Source organism: Cebus imitator, unplaced genomic scaffold, assembly GCF_001604975.1.
Source record: "Cebus imitator isolate Cc_AM_T3 unplaced genomic scaffold, Cebus_imitator-1.0 Scaffold200, whole genome shotgun sequence".
Taxonomy (NCBI): domain Eukaryota; kingdom Metazoa; phylum Chordata; class Mammalia; order Primates; family Cebidae; genus Cebus; species Cebus imitator.
Window position 1 is genome coordinate 3,252,864 of NW_016107515.1, and position 27,368 is coordinate 3,280,231.

Sequence of the window (27,368 nt, forward strand, 5' to 3'; positions counted from 1 at the left end):
TTCATGAGACTTATTCATTATTAGGAGAACAATACAGGAAAGACCTGCCTCCGTGATTCATTTACCTCCCACCAGGTCCCTCCCACAATACGTGGGAATTCAAGATGAGATCTGGGTGGGGACACAGCCAAACCATAGCAGGCATTGTCAGATCCTCAACAACACCCCCAGGGAAGGACATTCATGATGGGATTTTTCCTTCCAGTGTGGTTCCAGGCCTTCACAGGACACACAGGGTGCCTCATAGAGGCTTTCTTCATAGCCCAGACATAGCAACAGCTGGATATTACTTCTCAAATCCAGAAAAGATCTCAAGACAGGGCTGTAAAACAGTTTGTAATCTTATTCCTGACATCTGTGTCAAAGTAGGGAGAAGACAGCCCACAAGGGGAATAGTAATAGCTATTAATTACCAAGGGCCTACTACATGTTAAGCCTTGTATGGTGAGCTTCACACGTTTTAATTGGGTCTTTATCACAAGCTTGGCAGGTAATGACCATTACTAGCCCAACTTTACAGAGAAGCAAAATGAGAATCTGCACTGTGAAGAGACTTTCTAGGTGTGGAATGAGGAGGCCTCCTCCCTCCTTGAGGAAAGGAGGACACCGGCTCCCAGCCTGTCAACTCCTTTCAAGCAGCACAGCTTGTCCCCAATTCCATAGCACTTAGAAAGCAATGTCAGGGATAGAGGTACTTGCCAATGCCCAAATGGCAGATATGCTGTTTCTCAAGTTCTCCAAGAATAAGAAAAAGCTGGCCTCTCTTTCAGTGCCAGGAAACAGGACAAGAGATACAGTGGAGTCTTACCTTTAAGAACACACTTAAAATCACTTGTCCCAAATCAGATTTGTCTAGCTCCACTAACAGAAGCTGAAAGGCACCAAGATATCTGGAGGTAATTTTATTAGGATTTGATGACGGACTAGTCATTCTGTGTGACTGCATTTCTCAGCACTTGCTGAATAATTACAAAACTGTCTCTGTCTCTGTCTCTCTCTCTCTCTCTCTCTCTCTCTCTCTCTCTCTCTCTCTCTCGGTGCTGATAGCTGTAGTACCTGCATGGCCAGTAATGTCCCCAGCTTGGCTAGCAGCCTCTCCAAGGCCTTCAGAAACATGAGGCATGTTGATATGGTTTTGCTGTCCCCACCTAAATCTCATCTCGAATTGTAATCCCCAGTTGTTGAGGGAGGGACCTGGTGGGAGGTGATTGATCATGGGGGCTGTTCTCATGCTGGTGAGTGACTTCTCACAAGATCTGATGGTTTTATGAAGGGGTTCTTCTCCCTTCTCTCTCTCCTGCCACCATGTAAAATGTCCCTGCTTCCCTTTCCACCATGATTGTAAGTTTCCTGAGGCCTCCCCAGCCATGAGAAACTATGAGTCAATTAAACCTCTTTCCTTTACAAATTACCCAATCTTGGGCAGTTCTTTATAGCAGTGTGAAAATGGATTAATATGCATGTGCAGTGAATCAAGTGAAACTTACATGGCAGCAACAGCAGCAGCAGCAGCAGCAGCAATGGCAGCAGTGACATCATCATCATTATCTAGGAGCACTCCCTACTCATATCATAGGTCTGCTCCATTGGACACAGCAGGGAGAATGCAGTAGCTATCTTAACAAATTGAACAACCTCATATTTCCTCCTAATTCTCATTTCTGCAGCAGCTAATCATGGGACAGAAGAAAGATTTGGAGAATGAAGCATGCTCTTTCATGCCCCAGCTCTCACATTTTAGTTTGCCTGAAATAATTCTGCCACACAGAGCTAGTAAGACATTTGGGAATTTTATATTTTAAAAAATATTTACAGGAAAGACTGTCATGAAACAAAACTTTATTCACCTTATTTTTAAAATTGAACTTTGTAAAGTTTGTCATTAATTTTTTCCTTCAATTAGTTTGTTCTTTCCATTAATTCACTGCCATAGCTTGGACTGAGTACCTGCTATGCACCATGTCCTGGATAGAAGGATGGATGGAAAGATAAAAGGACATGGTCCCTTCCCGCATGGTCTTACTTTACTGTGAAACATAGATAGGTAAAGAGAAAATTCCAATACATGTACAGTAGTAATGTTGTAACTGAAACGAGGACAAAGAACAACCAGAAAGACAGCCTAACACAATGACAAGAGTTTTGCAGACCACAAAAAGGGATAGGGCAAGAAATGCTCTTCCCACTTAAAATGCACCAAGACTTCCTCTCCACCCATTCAAGTTTTTCGTGACAATCAAGAACTAGTTCCAGTTCAGTGAGGTCTACACTGATAAATGACTTCTGTCCAGACATGCTACAGATCCTTTGAAAGTTGAGATATGAATCCATGTTTTGCATATATATTTTAGGCCTAGTGTGCCCTGGTGTCTGTTCACCAAAGTCCTTATTAAGGAAATGCTTTCCCTGCCAAAAAGCTTGCACACATCCCTATTACCACATTAAGCTGCAACCAAGCTACCCCAAGCTCATGATGCCACCTTTTGGCTACAAACTATCATTTCAGGTCTCGTGTCTAATTTTTTCTACTATTTTCTTTCTTAACTTGGTTCTCTCTCTCTGAGGAAGCTATGGATCCTAGCTTCCTCCTTCCCAGGCTTGCAATGCTGGGAAGGTGCTGGAGCCCTCTAACAGCCATTTCCGCTTTGAGAGGCGATACTAATTATTGCCAGCCTCACTGACTAAATTAGATAATGCCCTTAAAGTGCTTGGTACCATCTTGGTCACACAAATGCTCCATAAATGTGAACTGTTAATCCTGACAGCACATTCTGTGAAAGGGACTTTTCAGCTCCCCACTCCTGCTCTTTTTCCACTCAGGCCAGTTGTTCAGCAACAAGTCTTTCTCCTCCCTTATTCTCCAAGTCTAATCATAACATAAAGGTCACAGTAATAACTCTTGCATGTTGAGAAGAAGATGATGGTTTGTGTGGAAATAAAAGTAGACAGTAGGCCGGGCGCGGTGGCTCACGCCTGTAATCCAAGCACTTTGGGAGGCCGAGGCGGGTGGATCATGAGGTCAAAAGATCGAGACCATCCTGGTCAACACAGTGAAACCCCGTCTCTAATAAAAATACAAAAAATTAGTTGGGCAAGGTGGCGCGTGCCTATAATCCCAGCTATTCAGGAGGCTGAGGCAGGAGAATTGCCTGAATCCAGGAGGCAGAGGTTGCCGTGAGCCGAGAACGCGCCATTGCACTCCAGCCTGGGTAACAAGAGCGAAACTCCGTCTCAAAAAAAAAGTAGACAATAAAAATCTTTCATTCACTTAGTAGGTGTGAATGTCAACAATCGTTGACATTGTCCTGAGGGCCAGGGACACTCCTACGAGATGGTCGTGGCTAGACTCAGGCTAGCAGCCTCAGTGGGAGGGAGGCATTTAGAGTTGAAAGGTCTTTAGGGACCAGGATGAACAGCGCCTGGAGATGAGCTAAAGACAGAAGGAGAAGGAGAAAGACACTTTGACTCCAGAACCTTTTGGAATCTCCATGCCAGCCTTGTCCTCTTCTGTTAAGCCTGCTATTTCATAAGTACCAACACTCACATAAACAAAACATTTTTTCTATGTTTATAGCTTTGTAGTTTAATTACCAGAATGTAGAAGATCAATCCTCAACATATCATTGTCATCACAAAACCACCAAAAATTCTGTGCCATTTTATATGTTTCTGAAAGTTGCCACATAGATCATCTCATTAGATTCCATGATCCAGGAAAGGTGGCAGCTGAGTTTTAGGTGCTTATTATTATCCCTAAAATATTTGATTCCTAAAGAATAACCTTGGTTATTCATAGTATAGGACTGTATAATGTGCTATTTAAGGGGAGCAACTCCAAAACAATACTCCCTGGGTTTGGATCCTAGTTCTTACACTAACAAACTGTGTGGTTATAAGCAAGTTACATGACCCGTCTGTGTCCCAGTTATCTCAGATGTAAAATATGAGCACCTGATGCAGGTTAAGTAAGGTAAAACACATCAGGTGCTTAGCTATTTGCCTAGCATACAGGATACGTGCTCCATTAAATGATAGCTTTATTATAAATATTATTTTTCAAGAAGGTTCAGGGGCACTGAGTGAAGGCCAAGAGCTAACTAACCACTCCTGGCTGGGAACCATACATCCTCATGTCCTAGACTGTCCTCCCTCCTGCTTACCATGCACTGGGGCTGGGAGGAGTTTGTACTGTCCTGCTGTAGTCCATGGCTCAGTCTCTGGGCTCATGGTCTGGCTCAGAGTGATTACTTAGATAGGTCATTTCCAATTTGGTGTCCCAGGAGTGAAAAGTGAAGTCAGAGCTTTGAAGCCCAGTCTCTGATGACACAGATGCCTTCCGGAGCCTCCAGCACTATTAAGAGGTGAAGCAGCAGAAGACGGGGTGACCTCCAATTTCCTTTTTTTTTTCTTTTTCAACAAACCACTCTGAATTTCCGGAGCTGGTATGGTGCCAAGCATTTACCTTTATTTAATCACTCAATAGACTCCTCTGTGAAAACCGGGGTAATTAGGCCCAAAATATATCATCCAGAGGCTTATTTTAAATACCCGAAATAAAGGCTAGATCCCAATTTCAACAAAATCACCACATTGTTTTCCTTCCAAGAAGTTCTGGTAGTGTTCAAGTTCCCTGGTTGATTCTCCCTATGGGATTGTTCATCCCCAGCACTAGGGTGGTGGAAGGCAGGGGACAGCCCCTTTAGAGCAGTCAGTAACAGGATGCATCAGCCAGGGAGGGTTCCTGGAACATGCCCTCACCATGTACAAACAAGCCTGGACATGTTTTCTCAAGTTGCTCCAAGACCTGTGAGACAGGACAGTATATTCCTGGAATGGAACTGAGATGACTAGAGACATATGCACTCCAGTGTCCTTGGTTCACAGCCTGCTTATTCCCACCAGCAGTGTAACTTTAGACATGATGCTTTCATGCTCTGCTACTCAATCTGTTCCCCTAAACAATGGGAGATAGCAGTAACTGCCTACCTGTGTGTGAGGGCTCAAGATACAATCCATCACACAGTAGGCACTTTGAGTCACACTTTTAAAAATATATATTTTAACATCTCTGAAATTATAATATGTGTCACATTATAATTGGTAGCAAGTTTTTTCTTATGGATACATAAAAGCATGGTGCATCTTGCCTTTGATAAAATATGGCATGTAACCTGTGGAAATCACTCCCCAGGAAAGGCAGGCTCTCCAAGACCGTTTTTTCCATTACCCTTCTGCTTTTATACCACAGCTTTTTTAAAGGAACCAAGAATATGGACAAGAGAATCTTATTGATATAAGAGCTTTTGGACTGGGCCAGAAAAACACCAATGGTTGCAGTAAATACATAATATTTGCAAGTATCTTGCATATATCACTGTTCTCCAACCTCATGCCATGACAGACAGCACTAATCAATTCCCCAGTTCTTCCCACTGAGCCAACATGTAGGCTCTGCATCCTTCTCAACACAGTTCTACAGGCAGCCAGCCCTAATCAGCCAGGGCTGGCACATGAAACAAAATCTATTTTAGGTCTCCGATTCAGGAGCTTGGGAGATAGAAAAAGAGAATAGGAATTGTCAGCCAAGTCAGGAAATTCATATATAAGAAAATTTCAAATATGGTATGGTTTATTGCACCAAAAAAACAAGGTCTAGAGAGATTAAATTGGCATAAAGTAACCAGCCAATTATCTGGAGAAATAACGTAGAATTTTTTTCCTGTTCTTCCTGATAAGGGAAAATATTCTATCTAAATTCTCAACATCACTAATCATTGGGGAAATGCAAATTAAAACCACAATGAGATACCACCTTACTCCTGCAAGAATGGCCATTATTAAAAAGTGAAAAAACAATAGATGTTGGCGTGAATGTTGGGAAAAGGGAACATTTATACACTGCTGTTGGGAATGTAAATTAGTTCAACCTTTTTGGAAAACAGTATAGGGATTCCTTCCAGAGCTAAAAGTAGATCTACCATTCAATCTAGCAATCTCGCTACTAGGTATCTACCCAAAGGAAAAGAAGTCATTATGTGAAAAAGAGACTTGCAGATGTATGTTTACAGCAACACAAATCACAACTGTCAACATGTGGGACCAACCTATGTGCCCATCAGCTAATGAGTGGATCAAGAAAATGTGGGATATATGCACCATGGACTACTACTCAGCCATTAAAAGGAGTGAAATGATGTATTTTGCCACAACTTGGATGGAGCTGGAAGCCATTATTCTAAGTGAAGTAACATAACACAAGATGAAAAACCAAAAACCATATGATATGTTCTCACTTATAAGCGAGAGCTAAGCCATGAGTGTACAAGGCATGCAGAGTAACAGAACGGACTCTGGAGACTCAGAAAGGGAAGGGTGGAAGGGAGGCTAGGAATAAAAAAACTACATATTAAGTACAATGCACACTACTCAGGTAATGGGTTCACTAAAATCTCAGAATTCACCACTATATCATTCATCCATGTAACAAAAAACCACTTGAACTCCAAACATTGAAATAAAAGTGTGTGTGTGTGTGTGTGTGTGTGTGTGTGTGTGTGCGCGCGCGCGCATGCGCACGTGCGTGCATGTGTGTTTTTCTAAAACACCATTCTCCCTTTCTCAGCACCAAAGCCAAATTCCTTAGGACTTAAGTAAATAAGAAGTTACCTGACAAATTAGACTGTGGCAAAGAGAGTATGAAAGGTTACTAGTCATGGAAAAGTCATTGCTTTTTGTTTTTGCAAAATTCCCTTTTGCTCACTTGTCACCAACAATTCATTGCTCAGGGGAGTGATCTATAGAAAATATATAATTCCAAGTTTTTCTCAGGAATGGTCATTGCAAAGCGCTGAGCCCAAGAAGCAATCCATCCTAGCCCCATGGTTCCTGTGATTTTAATGGCTAAAACCTTTTATTGCAATGTTCCTATCCCTGAAAATAAGAAAAAAAAATGTCACTAATCCCATATAAGAATGAGAGTTGCAACCAGCCATCCTATAACCATTTGGGGCCCTCTGGGGATTTCAAAGGTACTTGACATGTGTGGTGTTTGCCACAAATATTGATTAATATTCCCAAGCAATGGAAACTAACCAATAAAAATCACATCTGGAAAATTAAAAGTGACGGGTAAAATGGGGATCTCTCCTCCTTGTCAAATTTCAATTCAAAATTAGATTGGGGCCTTTAGTGCTAAGACAGGGACTCTTGACCCCTGAGTAATTACTTTCCAACACCATTTTCTTTAATTTGGAGGAGATATTTTTATTCCAGGAATTGCTGGAAAGGCTCTTTCTATGAAAACGAAGCTATATCTTAAGAAAATCTTGTCTGTTGCTCCCTTTTATTTCAGGTACATTTCTGCTCCTAGTGAGGTATGCTTGCCACAGGCCTCTGGCTCTCCCCTCCCAGCACTCTTAGCATGGTAATTACACTAGCCAACTCCAGAGTCATTGAGACTAATGACACAGCTTGCAACTTACAACCTCTGCAAGGCTTTGGGGATGAGCCAGAAAGTCTGAACAGGCAATTCCTTACTCCCTGAAATGTGGATTCCCGTATTTAGAAAACATATTTGTTGAATAAGGAAAAGCAATCTGAGGGGAAAGCACATACAAGAATATGAAGGTAGGAAATGACAGTATTTTCAGGGAGTATTTCACTAATTCACTCATTTCATTTCCTTAGTGCCTTCATTTGCTCAACAAACAAGTACACACCGCATGCCAGGTACCCTGCTGGGTGTTGAGTATAAAACAGTGAGTAAAACAGGGCATCTGACCTGGTGGGGGGAGTTCCACAAAATGTGGGTGCAGCCTACAAATAGAGAATCACTTTACAATGTCGTAAGCACAATGAGCACAGTGATCTAAGCATGTACAGGGCCTTGGAGAACATGGGGTAAAGGATAGAGGCAGGGTAGCTTGTCCAGCCCCAGGTGGGGAGGGAGTAGGGACAGGTGGGCTGAAAGCAGCAGGACTTGGTGCCTGACTGGAAGTGGCAGACAGGTGAGAGAGAGGGAGGGGCAAGGGTAGCTGGGGTCTAGGAGGGCAGTCCCATAAACTTAGGTCCTGAATTCAGGTGGAGTGTGGAGTGGCCTTCGGGGAGCTGGCAATGAGTTGTGTTTGGGGCACAGTGTGTTTGAGATGCCTGAGAGACATCACATCAGAACAGGTCTGATTTTCTTCAGGGCACAGACCATGCCTAACTCATTTCTGAGTCTTTGTGCTGAGTATCTAAGAGGTTCTCATAAACTGCTGAAGGAATAAATAAATGAATGCTAGGCATAAGAAGCACACATGCAAATGTTTATCCTGTATTATATGATTTAATTTACACAGAAACTCTATGAGGAAGATCTATTATTACTCCATTTATTTCATAAATAGGCACAAGCTTTAAAGTCTTACAGTCTAAGACAGGAGCTGTGACAAGTTCACAGATAAAAATGACTCAAAAAAAAAAAAAGAGGCAGAGTACATGAAAATGTGCTCAATATCATTCATCATTGGGGAAATGAAAATTAAAACCACAGTGACATACCATTAGGATTGTTATAATCCAAGGATTGACAGTACTTAGAGTTGGTGGGAATGTAGGTAAACAAAACCTCAAACATTGCGGGTGGGAATATGAAGTGGTACAGCCACGCAGTGCGATGGGTCACCCACCGGGTTACTTGGGGTGTATGTCCTCTGCTTATCTTTAAAGGCTGGGCAGTGAGCCGAGGCCAAGGTGCCTAGCCGAGGAGCAAGTGTCCCTGAGAACCCCAACATCCCAGAAGGTAACTAAGAATATATCAGGGAAAAGAGCCCCATCTCACCCACACAGTAGGCAAAGCACCAGAAAATTAGCTTAAAAGCAGCTTAGGGATGGGAGGCAGAGCTGATCTCTAAAGCTGTCCTGCTGCCATCCAAGAGTACCTCGTATGTAAGTCGTAATAAACTTATTTACTCGTCAAACTGAACTAGTCCGAGTCATTCTTTAATCTCTTGGCTCCCTTTTAGTTTCAGGGAATGTTTTTTAAAATATATAAATCCAGGTTTTTCTCATTATCGCTATGATGGAAAACAGGTTGGCAGTTTCTTCTAAAGTTAAACACGCACTTCCCATATGCCCCAGCAATTCCACTCCTAAATTTCTACCCAAGAGAAGTCAAAACCTGTTTCTGAATGTTCAAAGCAGTATTATTTATAATAGTCAAAAGTTAAAAACAATCCAAGTATCTATCCACTAGTGACTGGATAATCCACAAGTTATATATATATTATAATAGTCAAAAGTTAAAAACAATCCAAGTAGGTATCCACTAGTGACTGGATAATCCACTAGTGACTGTGGCATGCTCATATAATGTAACATTATTTATCAATAAAAAGAAATGAAGTACTGATATGTCCTAAAACCTCAAAAAAAGTATGCTAAGGAAGGAAGACAGGCACAAATGACCTCAAATTGCATGACTTCATTTATATAAAATTCCCCAGAAAAGGCAATGTATGGAGATGAAAAGTAGATTAGTGATTGCTTAGGGTTGGGAAGAGGAGGGAAAGAAAGTGACTGCAAATGGAACTCTGGAGGGTAAAAGAAGTACTCTAAACTGAATTATGGCGATGGTTGCATAAGTATAAATTTTCTAAAACTCATCAAAATTAATACTTTCAATGGTTAAATTTTAACATGTATAAACTATATCTCAATAAAATTTAAAAAATATAAATAGAGCTTGGTGATTTAGAAGAGGGGGTAGTTCCAGGTAGAGAAGCTTCAGAAGGGATCAGATTTGTGCTGGGCCTGGAAAACTAGGTAGGATTTCAACATATTGAAAGGTATAAGAAGGAATTTCAAGCAAAGAAAGAAGAGGCTTAAGCCTGAAAGTAAGAAAGTGCCAGCATGTTTGGGCAATATCCAGACATCCATTTTGTCTGGATATTTGGATGGAGAAAAGTTGATGAAAAGACTGAAAAATGTGGTTGTGACCAGATTAGATCACAGAAGCTGAAAATGATTGGGCAAATGCATTTATGACTTAATTTTGTAGGCAGCAGGGAGCTGCTGAGCATTCCAGAGAGGGCAGTGTCCTGGTAAAGACTGGTGGGGCAACAATGAGGAATATGTATTAGAAAAGCCAGCCACAAAAGCAGAGCATCAAATAAAATCTCACAGAACTGGCAATACTGAGTGATCACTCGCCTGTGTTGATAAAGCAGTAGGACAGAGAGCCTCACTCTACCAGATAGAAAGAAAAATAATAATATGCAGCACTTATTTGGTGCTTCCTGTGACCAAGGCCCTGTTTTAAAGAATCACTGTTCTATAGGAAAGGGTGTTAAGAGCCTGCTATATACAGAATGAGCCAAATGGATTGATGATAATTTTTTTTACTCCAAAGAGAAAGAATAAAGAATAGGGACGTTATAAAATGCCTCACTCGAGGTCAGGAGTTCGAGACCAGTGTGGTCTTGAACAGTGAAACCCCGCCTCTACTAAAAATACAAATATTAACTGGGCATGCTGGTGCACACCTGTAGTCCCAGCTACTTGGGAAGCTGAAGCAGGGCAATCACTTGAACTCAGAAGGCGAAGGTTGCAGTGAGCTGAGATCATGCCATTGCACTCCAGCCTGGGCGACAGAGCGAGACTCCGTCTCAAATAAAAAAAAGGTGATACTTCAAAGGTGGAAGGATGGTAAGTGACACAAATGACAAAGACCAGTTTACACGGCTCTTTGGCCCAAAAACACAAAGAGTACCTGGCACCACTGATGCTCCCTATGGACATCACCACTTCTTTAATGTACATTAACACACATTAAGTAAACATGCATAGGAATGAACAGAGAGAAGTAAATGGGTGAAAAGAAGGTTGTTACACTAGGCTGTTCTGAGGGATCAACTCCTTCCCCAGCTACTGTTGGAATGATACTCTGTACCCTACGTTCTGCATCCCTGAAGCGGGATTATAGTATATTGTCATTCAACACCCCCAAGCCTGGCTCACACTGTACCAGTGTAAAGCAGGAATGTCAGGGTGGCTTTCTGAAGAGAATCCAGCTGTTTGAAAGTCACAAAGTGTTTATAAACATTATTTTTTAAATGAGCTGCTAACACTTAAATATCAGAAAATTTCACATAAAACATGGAAATTTTTAGTTTCTCTTGAAACATTGGGAATTCTAGCACCTATGTGGCGCAATCCCATGTGGTATCAATCGGTCAGGGCTGAGTAGCCCTCATCCTCTTTTAAACATTAGAGTCCCTGGCTGGTACACATCATGCATTTACTAATTCAGAAGTATTTTTTGAGCACCTGCTATGTGCCAAGTGCTGTTGTAGGACCTAGAGACACAGCAATGACAAAACAGAAAAATATGCTTACTCTCCTGGATCTCATATTCTCATGAGGATAGCCAGACAATAACCAAATAAGATAATATGTATTTCTGATTATAAGTAATGAGAAAAACAAAGAAGGTAAGTATGATTTTTAGAGGATGGAGAGGAGCTGAGAATTGTAGACAGAGTGTTCAGGGAAGGGAAGCCTCTATGATTAGGTGATTTCTGATTCAAAGAAAGGGAAATAGCACATCCATCATGTTTTTTATGTGGGAGAAACATATAAGTGAATGAGCATGGGGCAGGGGCATTTCAGGCCTGGCAATGCTTTGGATTTTATTCTGAGTGAGATGGAAAACCATTGGCAGGTTTGAGCAGAAGAGTGATACGGTTGGGCATATTCATTTATGTTGGTGACTAGCCCCTGTAAGCATCTGAATTTTTGGTCCTTGGTTTAAAGCACTATGGGCAGAGGTTAAAGAGTTCTAGCTGGGTTCTGTGTCTAGAGAAGGAAAATGATCAGATAACGGGGCAGAAATTTCCTGATCTTCAGAACATAGTGTTTATGCAGACGAATAGCTCAAAATGTAGCAACGAACTTGAATAACTGGCATCTATGGGCAGAGTTAACACACAATAAAGTCCCTTAGGAAACCAAGCTCACAGGACCCTGAGACTGGGTACCACTTGAATGCAGGCCAGAGGAAAAGGTTCCTAGTGGATATGTATCTGGTATGCTCCAACTTGTTCACTTATGAAAAGCTGCTCTCTCTTCTCTATCTTCAGCAGTGATAGTCCACCTTTACTGGTGTACTCAACTTAGCACTGGTACACTCAACTAGACAAGTCATAAGCCTTATTTTATTTAAACCACTTGAGTTAATTCTCAAGTCCTCCCAACTCGGATAGGAAAAATCTGATCCTTGTACTCCAAAACAAAGCAATGATCAATGCTGGGAGTTCGATGTGATCTGCCCTTCCAGAAAATCCATTGGTAGTTGCTGAAGAGTTTGCAACATTTGACAAGAAGAAATAATCTACTCACGATCAGAACATGATCCCTGCCCATGGTGATGACTGTCCGGTTCACTGTCCGCAGCAGCTGGACCATGATCTCCTGGATGTGGTGATAGGTGAAGGCCTGTAACACAGTCAGAGACATCTGTGTGATAATCAGGACACTGTATCTGCACAACTGGCCAAAGGACACAGACAAGAGTGGTCAGACATGGTGATCTTCAACACCATCACCAACACCACCACTGCCATTGTCATCATCATCGTCGTCATCGTCATATCTCCATCGCCATCACCACCTGCACTGGGCATAAGAAATTCTGCTAGTCACCTTAAATATAAGTTAAGATGGCTTAACTTATACTTTGGAATCAGGAACTTTGGAGCTAGATGACTAACTCTGACAAGAGTTACTACTGCATTGGTTAAGTTATTATATGATTTGAATCTGTGTCCCTGGTAAAATCTCATGTCAAATCATAATCCCCAGTGTTGGAGGTGGGGCCTGGTAGAAGGTGATGGGATCATGGGAGTGGATTCTTATGGTTTAACACCAACCCCCTCGATGCTATCATCATGACAGTGAGTTCTCATGAGGTCTGGTTGTTGAAAACCATGTGGCAACTTCCTCCTTCTTTCTCTTCCTCCAGCTCTGGCCACGTGAAGATGCCTACTTCTGCTTTGCCTTCTACCATGAGTAAAAGTTTCCCAAGACCTCCCCAGAAGCCCCACAGATGCCAGTTATCATGCTTCCTATATAGCTTGTGGAATCATGAGCCAAGTAAACCTTTCTTCTTTATAAATTACCCAGTCTCAGGTATTTCTTTTTAACAATGCAAGAACAGACCAATACAGTTATATTAACTTTTCTAATCCTTGGTTTCTTCATCTGTCTAATAGGATCTAAGCTAGAATAAGGAGGAAATTTAATGCAGGAAATTGGTTATACAGGTAACGGAAATCCCAACACACCAAACAAGGTAACCTAGAGTCAGCAACAGCAGGAAACCACTGTCACCTCAAGGCTAGAAGGACAAATTGAGGAGGCAGTGTTTCTGAAGCCCCAGGAATGGGGTTATAAAATAGAAACTAGGGTTATATAATGGTAACCACACAGTTCTTGTATACTAGAAGTCACATTATCTACCTCGGGTGGAAATTTACAGTGAGGTTGTGACAGGTATTGGGTTGTGCCCACTTTAAATACAGGTCCCTAAACTTTCTGTAGGGTTTGCTGATCCTTTTTGAGCTTTTGCTGTAGTCAGCAAGGGTTTCAAGCATATTCACCTATATCTTGGATCTTTTCACCAGCATAGCATTTAGGCACAGAGTTGCATACCATGCATACACGAGGATGGCCATGGCCAAGTGGAAAGGCCTTGGGATCTTAAGTTCAGAAGCTCTGGGTCTGAGGTTCAATGTTGTACTTGCCAGCTGTGCAACCTCACTTATCACTTAACTTCTCTGAGCCTCAATTATCTCATCTACAAAAATGTAGAATGTTATCTCAAGGTTGATGTGGACATAAAAATGACATGTGTAATTCTGGAAAAACATATGCCCGGGTCCTCTGCTGGAGGTGCTGTAGTCTGAGACAGAGCCTGGCCATCAGCAATTTCTGAATTTTAGGTTTGTTATTCTGACGGTTGAGAACCATGATATGACATGCCGTTTAGCTCTGGAGATGGGGGCTTGGGAACAGCCTTGTGTCTCCAGGACCTAGCCAGAGCCTGACATAAAGAAAGTGCTAAATCGATGGTGGCTGAAAACATGGATGACCACTTATGCTCATTTACAAGAACATCAGCAAGCTTTACTGCATTAAACTTAAGTGTGGTTTTGTCCCTTAATGTGAGGAATTGCAGGGAGTTGGTTATACAGTGAAAGGGAAGTAGATTTGCAGTTGGGGTAGAGCCAGAAAAAGAAAGGAAATGTGCTTATTAAAAAATGTCCTCCCCTCCCAATGACTTTCAGTGACTTTTGGCATCCAAAGATGAATAATCCAGAACTTTCTCTTTCTACCTCAGACTCACTTATTTGTCACTTTGGCTACTGCCAGACTCTCTAGCCCTGTAAAGCCACAAACAGGACCTCTGCCATGGAGCTTTTGTTAGAGTATTTTACAGAAACAGGTTCCCTTGCTTCATCAAGCGCAGCCAGACCTCAGTCTCTGCTGGAGACTGACTGCTCTCCCCCTATTAAGCGGCTCTTTCTACTCCTGAGGCTCAAGGGCAGGGAAGACAGATCTCCTCATATTTCTGGCCCAAAGGTGAACCTCTCTTCTGATTTCCTTCTCCTTTATTTCTCCAAGCCATGGTTTAACAGCATCACCCCTGATTTATAATCTCCTATTTCTTATATTATGTGAACATGATGTTCATGGTTATAACAACAACCACAGCTGACAGTCTTTAGTGCTTCCTAAATGCCCGGCACTCTGCTAAACACTTTACCTCCTCTCACATCAAGATAAGCAACATTACTCTCTCCATTGTTCAGATGAAGAAACTGAAGCCAGAGTGGTTAAGTAACTTGTCTAGGGTCATCCAGTGAGGAAGTAAGGGAGAAAGGATTGAACCCAGCAGCCCGTCTCCAGAGTATTCTCCTTACCCAAACTTACCCAGGCAGACTGGAACACAATGATAGATTTCTCTTGGCTACTTGGAGGTTTCATCCTCCTCCTTCCATCTCAAGATGGATAGACCCTGCCTTTGATTGGATCAACTTCGAACTCCTTCAGTGACTTTTGATCTTTTCTCTGCCTTTTATAAAATCTTCAATGCTATGTATTCCTACTCCCTTATCTTCTCTGCATTCCTTTGCAAATTCATCAAATTTATATAATGGTTTTCATTTTGATGCTATTTTTTTCCAGGATTACATCTCTTCCCTTGTGAATAGAGATATGAAAACCCCCTTTCTTGACCTCCTGCTCCTTGCTTCTTTTAAATAGACATTCTTCTTAGTCCAAAGAGCAGCAATTAGACTGCTCAGGAAGTTTGGTATTTAAAAGTAGAAAACTGTCAAATTCAATTCATTTCACTCTGAAAGATCCCAGTATTGGGAGGTTGTATAGCAGAATATTTTGAGATTAGAGATACTTGAGTTTGAATCCCAATTCTGCTCATTTGAGCTGGGTGACCTTGGGCAAATTGCTTTTCCTGTCTGAGTTTCTGTTTCTTTGTTTATAATATGTGGCAAATAATAGTAACTTCAAGATTACTGGTTTAAGGAATAAATAAGGTAATGCAGGTAAAGCCCTCGATACCGGGGGTTGGAATACAGCAAGCTCTCAGTAAGTGGTGGCTGCAACTCACATTCCCTTTGGTTTGCACCCACACTCTGGCTGGGCTTGCAGATTCCCAGCACGTAGCAGAAAGTGCTGTACAAGGCAATGTATAATCTAAACTTTGGGTGATATCGAAATGTCACCCAAAAAATGTATAGCATATATGCAAATGGAAAACTTTCAAGATGATAAACCTGTGCTAAGCAGTAAAAGTGCAGCCACAAATCACCCACTGTTAATTGCTCCAGTGCCAGGCAAGTGGAGGGAGACTCTAGGAAAGTATCTTCCAGGCTCAAACTAAACGGTGGCTTGTAATTGAAATGACAAAATCAGTCTTCCCATTATGGCCTTGGCAAAGAAATTAATCCATCCAACCTTAACACACTGCAAATTGTAGTGATTTTTTTCTTTTAATAATTATAGGCTATGGTATCTGGAAGGGACTTTAAATGAAGTCTTATGCAGAGCCCACTACGTAACACAGCAGAAGGTGAGCTGGGAGTGGATGGGGACCAGGCAAGGTTGGGGGCTAAGGAAGCTAAGCACTATCTTCTTGACTCACTCTTGGCCCTAGGCCAGTCCTAGGACTTTGCAGAATGCAATACAAAACTACTGACCTCCTGCTGCAGTTCTAGAATAACAGAGCACACCAAATATGAGAATATTTTAAGTAACAATGGACACAGCATTTCATAACACTAAACCAAATTACATGAAAAATTCGGCATTTTTTCATTTTTCTTTCAACACTTCTCATGATACCAAGTAGAAAAATCTCCTTTTTGTGATTATATTTTTTAACACCTCTTTAGTTCTTGTAAAGCCCCTTTTCTAACAAAGAGAAAAGTCTTTGGAGGCAGACTTTGGAGGAAGGTCAGAGCAGGCAGCAAAGAGTACCTACTAGGACTTAATAACATTGTTTTGTTTTATTGTGTTTATTTTCTGAAGTTGGTTGTACTTACGGCAAGTGTGCAAGAAAAAGCTCCAAAACTTGGAAATAAAGCAAAATTAGGATTGCATGATTTTTTTAATAGAACATTTGGAAAAACCCCACCGAAGTTCCTTTTACCCTCTCTGGAATATAACTTTGTTTGATTAACCATCCACAACTGAATAGAAACTAGAAATTTTATAACCTTACAGAGTTAGTAGTTAACTTGCAGAAAAATGATTAAATGTAATGTTTGTGGCTTTGCTAAAACTCAGTTTTATTGCTCTGTAGAAAATTTACCTGTTTTATACCTAATGACAATTTTATACAAACGTCGCTCACAAAAAAATCAAGAAACATGAATACTTTTAAACTAGGTTTTTGTTGTTCAGCTTGTTCCCTGGTTTATCAGTTAAATAAAACTTTGATGTGCTCAGTGTCTACTTACACTGGATGATATTTTTAATAATTTGAGAAATCTACTTTTACACAAATGATGCTACTTACAGTTTTGGTATAAAACTTTATTTTTATCAAAGTTATAAATGTATATAGTTCTAAAAATTCTCCAAGCTTCATTTAAAAACAAAACAGGCAGGGCACAGTGGCTCATGCCTATAATCCCAGTACTTTGGGAGACCAAGGCGGGAAAATTCCTTGAGCCCAGGAGTTCAAGACCAGCCTGGGCAATACGGCGAAATCCCATCTCTACTAAGCATATAAAAAACTAGCCTGGCATGGCGATGCATGCTTATAGTCCCAGCTACCGGGGAGGCTGAGGCAGGCTTGTACCCAGGAAGCTGAGGCTGCAGTGAGCTGTGATCATAGCACTGCACTCCAGGCTGGGCAACAGGGAGTGAGACCCTGTCTCAAAAAAAGAGAAAAACATCAAACCCCAAAACAAACAAACAAACTACAGCAGTCTCTAATGATCCCTTTGCTAGCACAACTTTTGTACCCCTTGAAACTGTTGTAATTGTCATTTTGGCATTTATGAACATGACACCAATAACATGCTTATGTTACTTCTCATTTAAGCATTTCGTTTCACTTTTTGGCATTGTCTATTAACTGTCTACCATAAAAAGCAAACATTTTGGCTGGACACAATGACTCATGCCGGTAATCCCAGCATGTTTGGAGGCTGAGGCAGGTGGATCACCAGAGCTCAGGAGTTCGAGACCAGCCTGGCCAACGTGGTGAAACCCCGTCCCTACTAAAAATATAAAAATTAGCTGAGCATGATGGCACATGCCTATAGTCCCAGCTACTTGGGATGCTGAGACAGGAGGATGGCTTGATTCCAGGACATGGAGGTTGCAGTGAGCAGAGATTACACTACTGCACTCCAGTCTCGACAACAGAGTGAGACTCCATCTCCAAAAAAAAAAAAAATACAAGCATTTCACTTTACCTTCCCTGTCCCATCAGGCTCATGCATCCTTCTCATTTCTCCTTCCTCCCATATACTTGTGGTATAATTTTGCTTTGATCAATATTTATTATTTAAAGTATTTTGAATATGCAAATACCATTCTCATCCAAGTTGTAAACTATGATGGATTCCCATTTCTCGCACACTCCTCATTTCCTGCCCTCCCCCTCCAAGAAAAAGCAATTTGGAAAAATTCAAGATTCCTTTTAGTTCTCTGAATGTTTAGTTTTTTAAAATACTAGCTCTCAATTTACAATGGTCTCTTCTGCTATTTTTCAAAGTTCTCTCTGCCTGTTTTCTAAAGTTTGCTTTGCCTCACAGAGTCTGTGTGCTCCAAGTCACTTTGCTTCTGTTTGCTTGTTTTGCACTCCCTCTTCTACGTGAGCATTGCTCCTTAGTTCTCTTTAATCCTTGGGGCTATGTTCTCATTTCAGTGTGTGTGATGCTAAAGTGATCACCAACTGAACATATGAGTAGGGCCTGTGGTCTGTGAGCTTACTGCAGGGTGATCTGGTCGGGACATTTAGGTGGAGGGATGCCAGTATCAATATATGTAAGTCTTTCTTCCTGGACTTCTTGGATTTCACAAATAAGAATTGTCTGATCCCTGCATGACGGGTTAAGGCCTGGCCACCAGAACTCTAGGAACTGAGTGGGAGGAAAAGGCTGGAGGTGTTAGCCTCCAGGATGCATGCTTTGATTGAAATCTGCTTTTGAGTAAGGCATGGCTACCCTCAATTTTGTGGCAACTCCTAGGCCAGATGTCCTCTATTTTTTCTTCTTTTTATTCTTTATTGAATGCAACTTCAATGACTCAGCTGCATGGAGCCAGACTGTTTCTGGAACAGGTTCTCAATTGACCCTCCTTATTTGAGCTCCTTTCCATCACCCTGACTTGCAGGGGTACCTGATGCTACCATTTCCTGAAACTGTGTTTTAGATGGGATGAGTCCTCAGGGTCCTCCACTGCTGGCTTATGAAATACTTTCCTCAGGTCTGCTAAGTCATGTACTAACTTTCCATATGATTCCTACCTTTCTTTCAAAGAAATCCTTTTACTTTTTTTAGGAGGTTTTCAAGAGGGAGGAATTAGGTAGCTATTTTAATTTACCATCTTTATAGGGAATTCTACCCTAAACTTTCCATGTTTAAATATTTAGAAGTGAGGTGATTTCATTAAAAATATTAAACCTACACTTGATAGTGATACATTTTAAAAAATATTATTGTGTCATGTAAATGTCTAAGGTTTCAAAAAGAGAGTGTAAACCCTAATTTTACAAAAGGAAAACTTCAGCTGTAGGAAGGGGTTTGCATAAGGTAATATGACCAGTGATATGTGACAGGAAATGTTGTCAGAGCTGGAATAAAGGACTTATTCTAATGAACATTGTGGGAGCCACTGCTTCCTCCACTCCAGCACACAGGCAGCCTTGGCCCTATGTTCATGGCGCTGTGTCCAGGACAATCTCACCTCCTCCGCCTGCTTTGTCTTTAGGCCTTTCAATACTAAGACGAAGATCACAAGGTCACAGCTACAGAGTGAAATCCAAAGGCCTACTTTATTTCTTTTAAGCAAAAGAGAAATAATGTATATTCTTACAGTAAAAACAGCTACAATCTATGGCTGCTACTGTTTTGTTTTTTTGTCCATTCTGTGTTCTATGAAAGAGATCTTTTCCATTTCTTTCTTATCTTGAAGGTACCACAAACCTAGAAAGAAAATATCTAACTTTGAATAATAGTAACAGCTATCATCCACAGTAGGGTCACACACACTCTCTCCCTCTGGCCCCTAGAGGGAATGTGATTTTTGCATGCATTCTAGGTTTAGTGCTGTCTTCTTTCTTCCTGCTTGAACTGGTTTCTATCCTGAAGTATTTTACTGCATGGACATCTCATTGTGTGAAGCAAGCTCAGAGGCAGCCAGGGACAGAGATAGCACAGCAAAGGGGAGGCAGGGTCAACACGGTAGGGTGGGTAGCATTGCTGTATTCCATCGCCTCTGCTTCACCCCACCCCATTTCCCAGGTGGGGCTTGGGAAATGTCTTCACGTTGTCATGCACGTCTTACACTTTGTATTAGCCTTCTCTGGAAGATGAGTGTTGGTGTCAGTGGCAGAACGACATAATAAACAGAAAAGGAAGATGTGGGTTCTAATTCTGACACTGCTGTTAACACAAATTTCAAAGTATTATTATATGCTAGGAACTGTGCATACAGACTTGACATAAAGCATGAAGTCCACTGAAGTCACAGATACACAACTCAAGAATTAGAGAGGTTTAGTTAACTTGCCCAAGAATGTTCCATTCATAGATGACCAAACCTGAACCCAAGCTCATTTCTGCCTAATTAGATGCTCCTTCCATGATAAGAAGTGTAGTGTTGATGGCACAACAGAATGGTGCTTTTGGCCCTCTCCAACTTCTCTGGCAACTTCTTTCAGTATTATGAAAAGTGGTCTGCAAGAAAAGTCTCACCTTGCACAGAGACTATGAAGTTGCCATTAACTATGCTCTTCCCTTGCTGGTCACTGACCTCGACCCAGGTTGCCTCTCTGAGCCTCAAGTTTCTTCATCTGTATATTGGATGCACTGCCATCCAAAATGTCAGAATTGTTTTGAGGAACCATAGCTAATTCCGACACTGAGAGCTAATATCTTTTAAGTTTTTACTATGTGGCATGTACTTTTCTAAGTATTTTACATACATTAACTTAAGGAATCTTGCAAGCACATATAAAATGAGAGAAATACTTCTATGATTCCAGATTTAGAGATGAGAGAAGTGAAGTGCTTGGCTGTGGTCTGCTAACCCAAGTTCCAGCCCAGGCCTGCCTGACTCCAGTCCAGGCTTGTGACTGCCTCTGCCTCCACCTCTTCAGATCACATAAATGAATGGATGTGGCAGCACTTTGCAGATGATAAATCAATCTGTAAATCTGTCCGAAGAACATCATCAGACAAACGGCTGTGTGCACAGCTGCTTGTAGCATATTGCATTGTTTATAATATCTAAACACAGCAAGCAAGATAAATGTGGTCGAATCAGGAATCCTATTACGTACATGATGGTTTATTCACAGAATGGAGGAGAAGGTAGATAGATCTTGACCTGAAAATATATCCTTAATATGCTCAGTAAAAAGAGACTACAGAGCATCATATGTAATATAGATCTTTTTTTTTTTTGAAAATGTATTTTCTAAGTCCAGAAAGTCTGAGAAAAAAATGCATGACAAACCATTAACAGTGTTATCATTGAGTAGGAGGGAAGAGGGACAGAGGCGAGGTTAAAGGGATAATTTTCCTTGCTATGTTTTGTTGCAAATGTTCATAATCACCTATATAATAAAGAAAATAGAACTCTTTCTCTGTTAGAAAGAAATGAAAGTCAGACTGCAATCCTAAGGAATCATGTCCATAGGAGACTGAGTGGATACATCCTAGTGATATACACCTAGGAAGCCCTGTGTTCAGGGGTGTCAAGCTGCTGTGGGAATGGCTCTCTTCCTTCCCTACCCCCAGCAGGTCTCCCACCCCATGCCTGGCTATAGATGTAACCTTGGATCTCACAAGCTGGATCACTGTTGCCAACATTACTAAATGGACAGAATAGCACTGCAAAGTAACATGGATGGGCTAACATTCTTTTAAAAGGCACAACTATGAAACCAACTCGTTGAGCAAAACATTGTTTTTATTTAGATCCTGTAAGTTGCTTTGCAAGGGTTTTTATTAAAATATACTGGAAACTGCAGGCTAGAGCAGAAAAGATTAAACCTCCCAAAGTCTGTAAGTTCAATATCTCAGTGCTGATGAATAAAGGCTGGTTGGAGACACTTATGAAGATATGCCTCAGATATGCTTCACTTTACTATTTTGTTCTTTAAAACAGGAAAAATTTATGGTGTACAAAAAATATAAAGAACAAAGCTAACATCTGTTGAATTCTTACTATGTGCTGGGCAATGGGCTGTGTGCTTTGTGTTCAATATCTCAATGAGTCTTGACAAGAACCCCAGGGATAAGTATTACCCCATTTTAAGATGTAAAATTAGATTCATTCTAATTATTATTATCATTCAATATTTATTGAACACTTAATATATGACAGCCATTATGATAAGTGCTTTACATGAGCCACCTCATTTAATTCATTGAATAACCTTATAAATCTGTTACCTTGGTTCTTCCCATGTTACAAATGAGGAAATCTAAAGGTTTATGCAACTCATCCAGAATCTCAAAACTGTAGGCGCTGGAACTGGATCTGCTCTCATGTCTTTTTGGTTGCAAGTCTCTTGCACTGTGTGTAGCTATTTATAGCAATATGGTATTATGTCTAATACCCAATGTAACAAGCAAGATAAATCCCCAAATTAGGAATCCTATTATATAAATGCTGGCTTATCCACACGATACAATAGGAGATAGCAGATATGCCTTGCCCAAGGAAACTGCATCTCCAGTCTACTTTCCAGGAAGAACAGGGTCATCTGCTTTTAGATCTTAAGTTATACCACTCAGCCTCCTTTCTTGGAGCTCTTTACACAGAGAAGCAGGCTCTAGACAACATGACTTTTGAAGGCCCCCATCTCATATCATGTGTCAAAGATATTAAAAAGAAAAAACCTCACCAAATAAATATAATGTAAATACAATTGCCAAACTGTCAAGTTGTAGTTGACTAGCTAATACACTGTTCATTTTCTAAACTGTTACTTAAGCAATTATTTATTTCAACTTTGATATGTGTTTAATACTTTAATGTCAATTAACCAACATGCTGAGCCAATAAAGTCACAGGCCCTGGGTTCTGTATGTACACTGTCTTGATGTGCAAACTTTCAAAGCTTAAGTGAATGTTAAACTACATGAACAAATGGCCCTGCAGCAATGGTCTCAGGTAAGGTTTCTACTGCAGAAAGGAGGGTATATGAGCTATTTTCAATATTTAGAAAAGCTTAACAGAAATTGCACATTCACTTGTCTTCAGTATTACTGCATGGGCTAACGAAAATGCCAAGATTCCTTGTTTGAATGAGAGCAAGATAAACTGTAGGTAGGCAACCTGTTTAACTCTACTGATCAGAAAACCCTGAATGATATTTATATAGTATAAATTATTTTAAATGAGTAACAAAATTATTTCATGTTTAACACATGCTGCTTGTTTGAGAGATAATGTATTTTAAAACATGCATCCACGGGCATAGGATAAGAAAAGGACTCCACGGTGGTGAAAATCTTTGCAACTATTTATCCAGAAAGCCATCCGAGATATGGCTTCCACCCCTCATTTCCCAACGTCATGATCAGTTCCCTCCCTCTCTCCCTGACTTCCCTCTCCTTCCTCCCCCATCCAATGGCAGGCTAGTGTTTCTCATCTGTTTCCTTTTCTGCTTTATGCCTCTGGATCATCACCAGCCCTGAATGACAGCACTAAAATACTGGACTATAAGCTCCCCTCAGGTAGAAAGTCTTAACATATTCACTCCAATCTGCCCCCCTTACACTGTTAAACAAATAGATTGTGAATCACTGTTGTGTTCCTTGAGGACAGAGGTTAAGTCCGTGTCACCATTTTGTGTTCAACACCTAGCACAGCTACCCGTCACAGAATAAGTAACCGCCATGATTTTATTAAGCTGATGTAAGTTTCCTTTGATTAACTGATTAATTAGAAAGGTCAATAGGAGATGTCACGTAACTGTTGCAGAGAGAAAGGAAAGGTTCTTAGAGGAGGGGATGGAGCTAGAATAAAGAATCTGGAAGCTTCTGGGCACAGCTTTCTTCAATTGTACTGAAAACACAGCTTGACCATATACAAAAGACTAAGGGGTTCTTTGACAGAGAATGAGAGAAACCAAAAAATATATACAACCTGCTATCCTCCTTCCCACAGTGAAAATACCCTTAATCATCCCACCACCCTCCAGAGGGAGAACATAGACATCAGAAGCTCACTCAGTGATGACTGATAGAGTTTCCTCAGCAGGGTTTCCCCAAATCAAAACTCTCTATCCTCATTTTTCAAAATGGACTCTTCCCACAAATCCCTTCCAAGTTAGGCAGGCACAAAAGCAAGCTGGGAAGCCAATTTCATGAAACATACAGCATCCTGTGCCCCAGCCAGAATTCAGAGCCCACTCTCACTGACCGGTCTGCTCAGGGATTAATTCTACCAGAAACTTTAGAAAAATTACTAGCAATGAGAGGTTTTAAAATCTCACCCTTGAACCTCTTTTCCTTTGCTAAGAAAGGACAGAGGAAGTATGTCAATCTAAAATGCAACAGAATTGGCCAGAAAAGACCAATAGATCTAAGGAGTGAATTTATATCCTGATAGACGCATGCAGTTACACAGACATCAGGGTTGCTTTTGTCAGATACAATCAAAACCCTCCTCAGAAACCCATCTGTATAAATAAAAAATAAGCAAGAGACAATGTGTGCCCTTCTCCATGCTGCTGACAAAATCACTGCCTCCTAGAACAAGGGCTTTTCTCCTCATCTTGAGAAATATGGATTCACTCTCTCTCAATCCCACCCCCAACAGAGTATGTGCCTCAGTTTTAATGTTGAAAAAGGATGTGTGTTAGTTTTTGTTTGTTTTTACTGTTTTCCAGTTATCACCAACACCAATGATTTCAACATTTTTAAAGTTCTACCACATTTCTCGCACCATCATCCCAAGCTCTTCCTGGAAAGCTTAGGCTGTGTGCTCCCTCTCCCTCCACTAAATCTCTCAGATCCACCAATAAAACTACAATAAATTTGGGCAAGGGATAACTCATTTATTTTCCTTGATTTATTCCAAATTTCCCAATTTGTTCTGGTGGTGGATAGAAAGATGGCCACTTCATTCTCCAGTTTCTGTAACACACTCAGTGCCCCCACTTTCAATCCATAGCTCTGATCCTTCCCCAACAAGCTGGTGAGTGGGAAAGCTGTTTCTGTGAATGCTCAGTCACTTTCCATTCTCACCAGTGACAGCATAGCTTAGTTGGTTAGTGTAACCAAGTCATCTTGAAGCAAATCCATGCGTTTATTCCTGAGAGCACATTAAGGTTGTTTTTTGTTTGTTTGTCTTGTTTTTCAGATAAGTATGCGGCATCTAGAAGTAGTCATCTACTCCCAGGTTTCTGCGGCCTGGAGAGAATTGAGATCCTTGAGAAGCTGCCTAAACAGCAGGTTGCAGCTCCTCTCCAACCCCCTGCCCTACCAAAACATGAGATGTCCAGGTTAATTAATATCTGTTATAGTCCAATACCTCAAGAAGCATTATCTAAGCAACTGCTTCAGTGGTCTATAACCATGGCTGCATTTTTAGAACAAGCTGGAGATTTTCCATATATACAAATAAATCCATAACCAGGTTCTACCCAAGACAAATTCTAAGTCTCTGATGGTAAGACTCAAGCATTGTTATTTTGTAAAAGCTCTCTATGTAAATTTCAATACAGAGTAGTACCCTTGACTCACTACGTGTCACGCTCTGTCCTGAGTGCTGAGGATTCAGAGACAGAAAATCCAGCCCCTGCTTTTAAGAGGCCACAGTGTATCAGCAACATAGAACTAGGGAAGAATCACAGGGTAAAGAAAGGCCCCTGACAGTGCTATCACAGGGAGCTGAGAAAGCTCAGAAAAAAGTCAAGTTATCAATCTAGGGAAATCTAAGAAGGCGTCCTGAGGAGGTGCTGCAGAAGCAGCTGGGAGAAACATGCACCTGATGTGTTCTTTGAAACATAGTAAGTAAGGCGTTATAATAACAGTGTCTTTCCATATTAAAAGTGTAGCCTAGTAATACATAACTAACTCATGTATTCTTGCTGCCAACCCCTTTCCTTAAAACTGTATCAAATCTCACTTACAGTGAGTCAGACCAACCACTCTTGGATCCCTACCTTCTCTCTGGAATTCTGATTACGATCTTCCCACAATCATGATGGGAAACAGAGTCCACCACACCTTCACCTTGGACTATAGGCATCTTCTTCAGAGAGTTCAGTCCTTGGAGTCTGGAGAGTTTTCATTTCTCACAGGCCTTACCCAAAGCAGTCTTGGTCTGCTTGTCCTCCCCAGAGATGAGAACCGCCAGAGATAAGAGCATGTTTTTCTCTGTGTCTGATATGTCCTTCTCCCTCTGGTCACCTTCCAATAATCTGCTCACCAGAGCCAAATCATCATCTTTGGGAACTCAATCACCCCAAACTTCCACCTTACCTCAGGCAAAGTTGCTTGTTCTTTTTGAGTACCCACAAAACCTTGTTCCTATTTCCTAGGACCACACCCTTCCATTTTGAATGTCCAAAGTGTAACATCATGCTTGACACACAAAGTGAGCACTAAGTACATGTATAAATATGCAAAATGAACATGTCAATGGAGAGATGGATGGATGGATGGTCGGATGAAAGAATGAACGGATGGGTAAATAATATTGTCTAAACTACTTTACATCTTATTAATTCAGAGTTTGGTGAAAAATAATAGATGTGCTAAGTCATCTCTTCTGAAGAAACAAAGATGCTGGCAACTTCTTTACTTCCCACCCCTACAATGGGTACCATCTCCTTCTCTTCTTTCTTCACTTTTCACCACATAGCCAAGAGGGTGTGGTGTTGTGACTCCTCTTCCAGGATAGGTTGTTTCTGGTTTGTTTGTTTTTGAGACAGGGTCTCTCTCTATCGCCCAGGCTGGAGTGCAGTGGTGTGATCACAGGTCACGGTATCCTCTAGTTTCTGGGCCCAAGCAATCCTCCCACCTCAGCTTCCTGAGTAGCTGGGACTACAGGTACACGTCACAAAGCCCAGCTAATTTTTTAATTTTTTGTAGACATAGGGTCTTGCCATGTTTCTCAGGCTGGCCTCAACCTCCTCGGCTCAAGGCTCAAGCAATCCTCTCTTCGGCCTTCCAAAGTACTGGGATTATAGGTGTGAGTCATCCTGCCCAGCAAAGGATAGTTTGTCACTCTGTTCTACAAATGAATAAACTGAACTACAGATGTCCCACAGATCACTGATCAATGGCAGGGCTGGGACCCCAGGACGATGAGCTTTTTTTTTTTTTTTTTTTTTTTTTTTTTTGAGACGGAGTCTCACTCTGTCACCCAGGCCAGAGTGTATGGTGATGCCATCTTGGCTCACTACAACCTCCACTTCCCAGGTTCAAGTGATTCTCCTGCCTCAGCCTCCTGAGTAGCTAGGATTACAGGCATGCACCACCATGCTTGGCTAATTTTTGTATTTTTAGTAGAGACAGGGTTTCTCCATATTGGCCAGGCTGGTCTTAAACTCCTGACCTCATGATCTGCCCGCCTCAGCCTCCCAAAGTGTTGGGATTACAGGTGTAAGC

General features: G+C 41.2%; 1 protein-coding gene across 3 annotated transcripts in view; it reads right to left on the reverse strand.

Moving 5' to 3' along the window:
• The window catches only part of DOCK2 (dedicator of cytokinesis 2), a 445,079-nt gene that overhangs the window by 229,776 nt on the left and 187,935 nt on the right, over positions 1-27,368 (reverse strand). For all 3 annotated transcript variants that reach the window (XM_017547721.2, XM_037745432.1, XM_017547720.2), the window contains one exon: positions 12,379-12,474. In XM_017547721.2, coding sequence (XP_017403210.1) covers positions 12,379-12,474 — 96 coding nt within the window. The remainder of the gene's footprint in view (positions 1-12,378; positions 12,475-27,368) is intronic.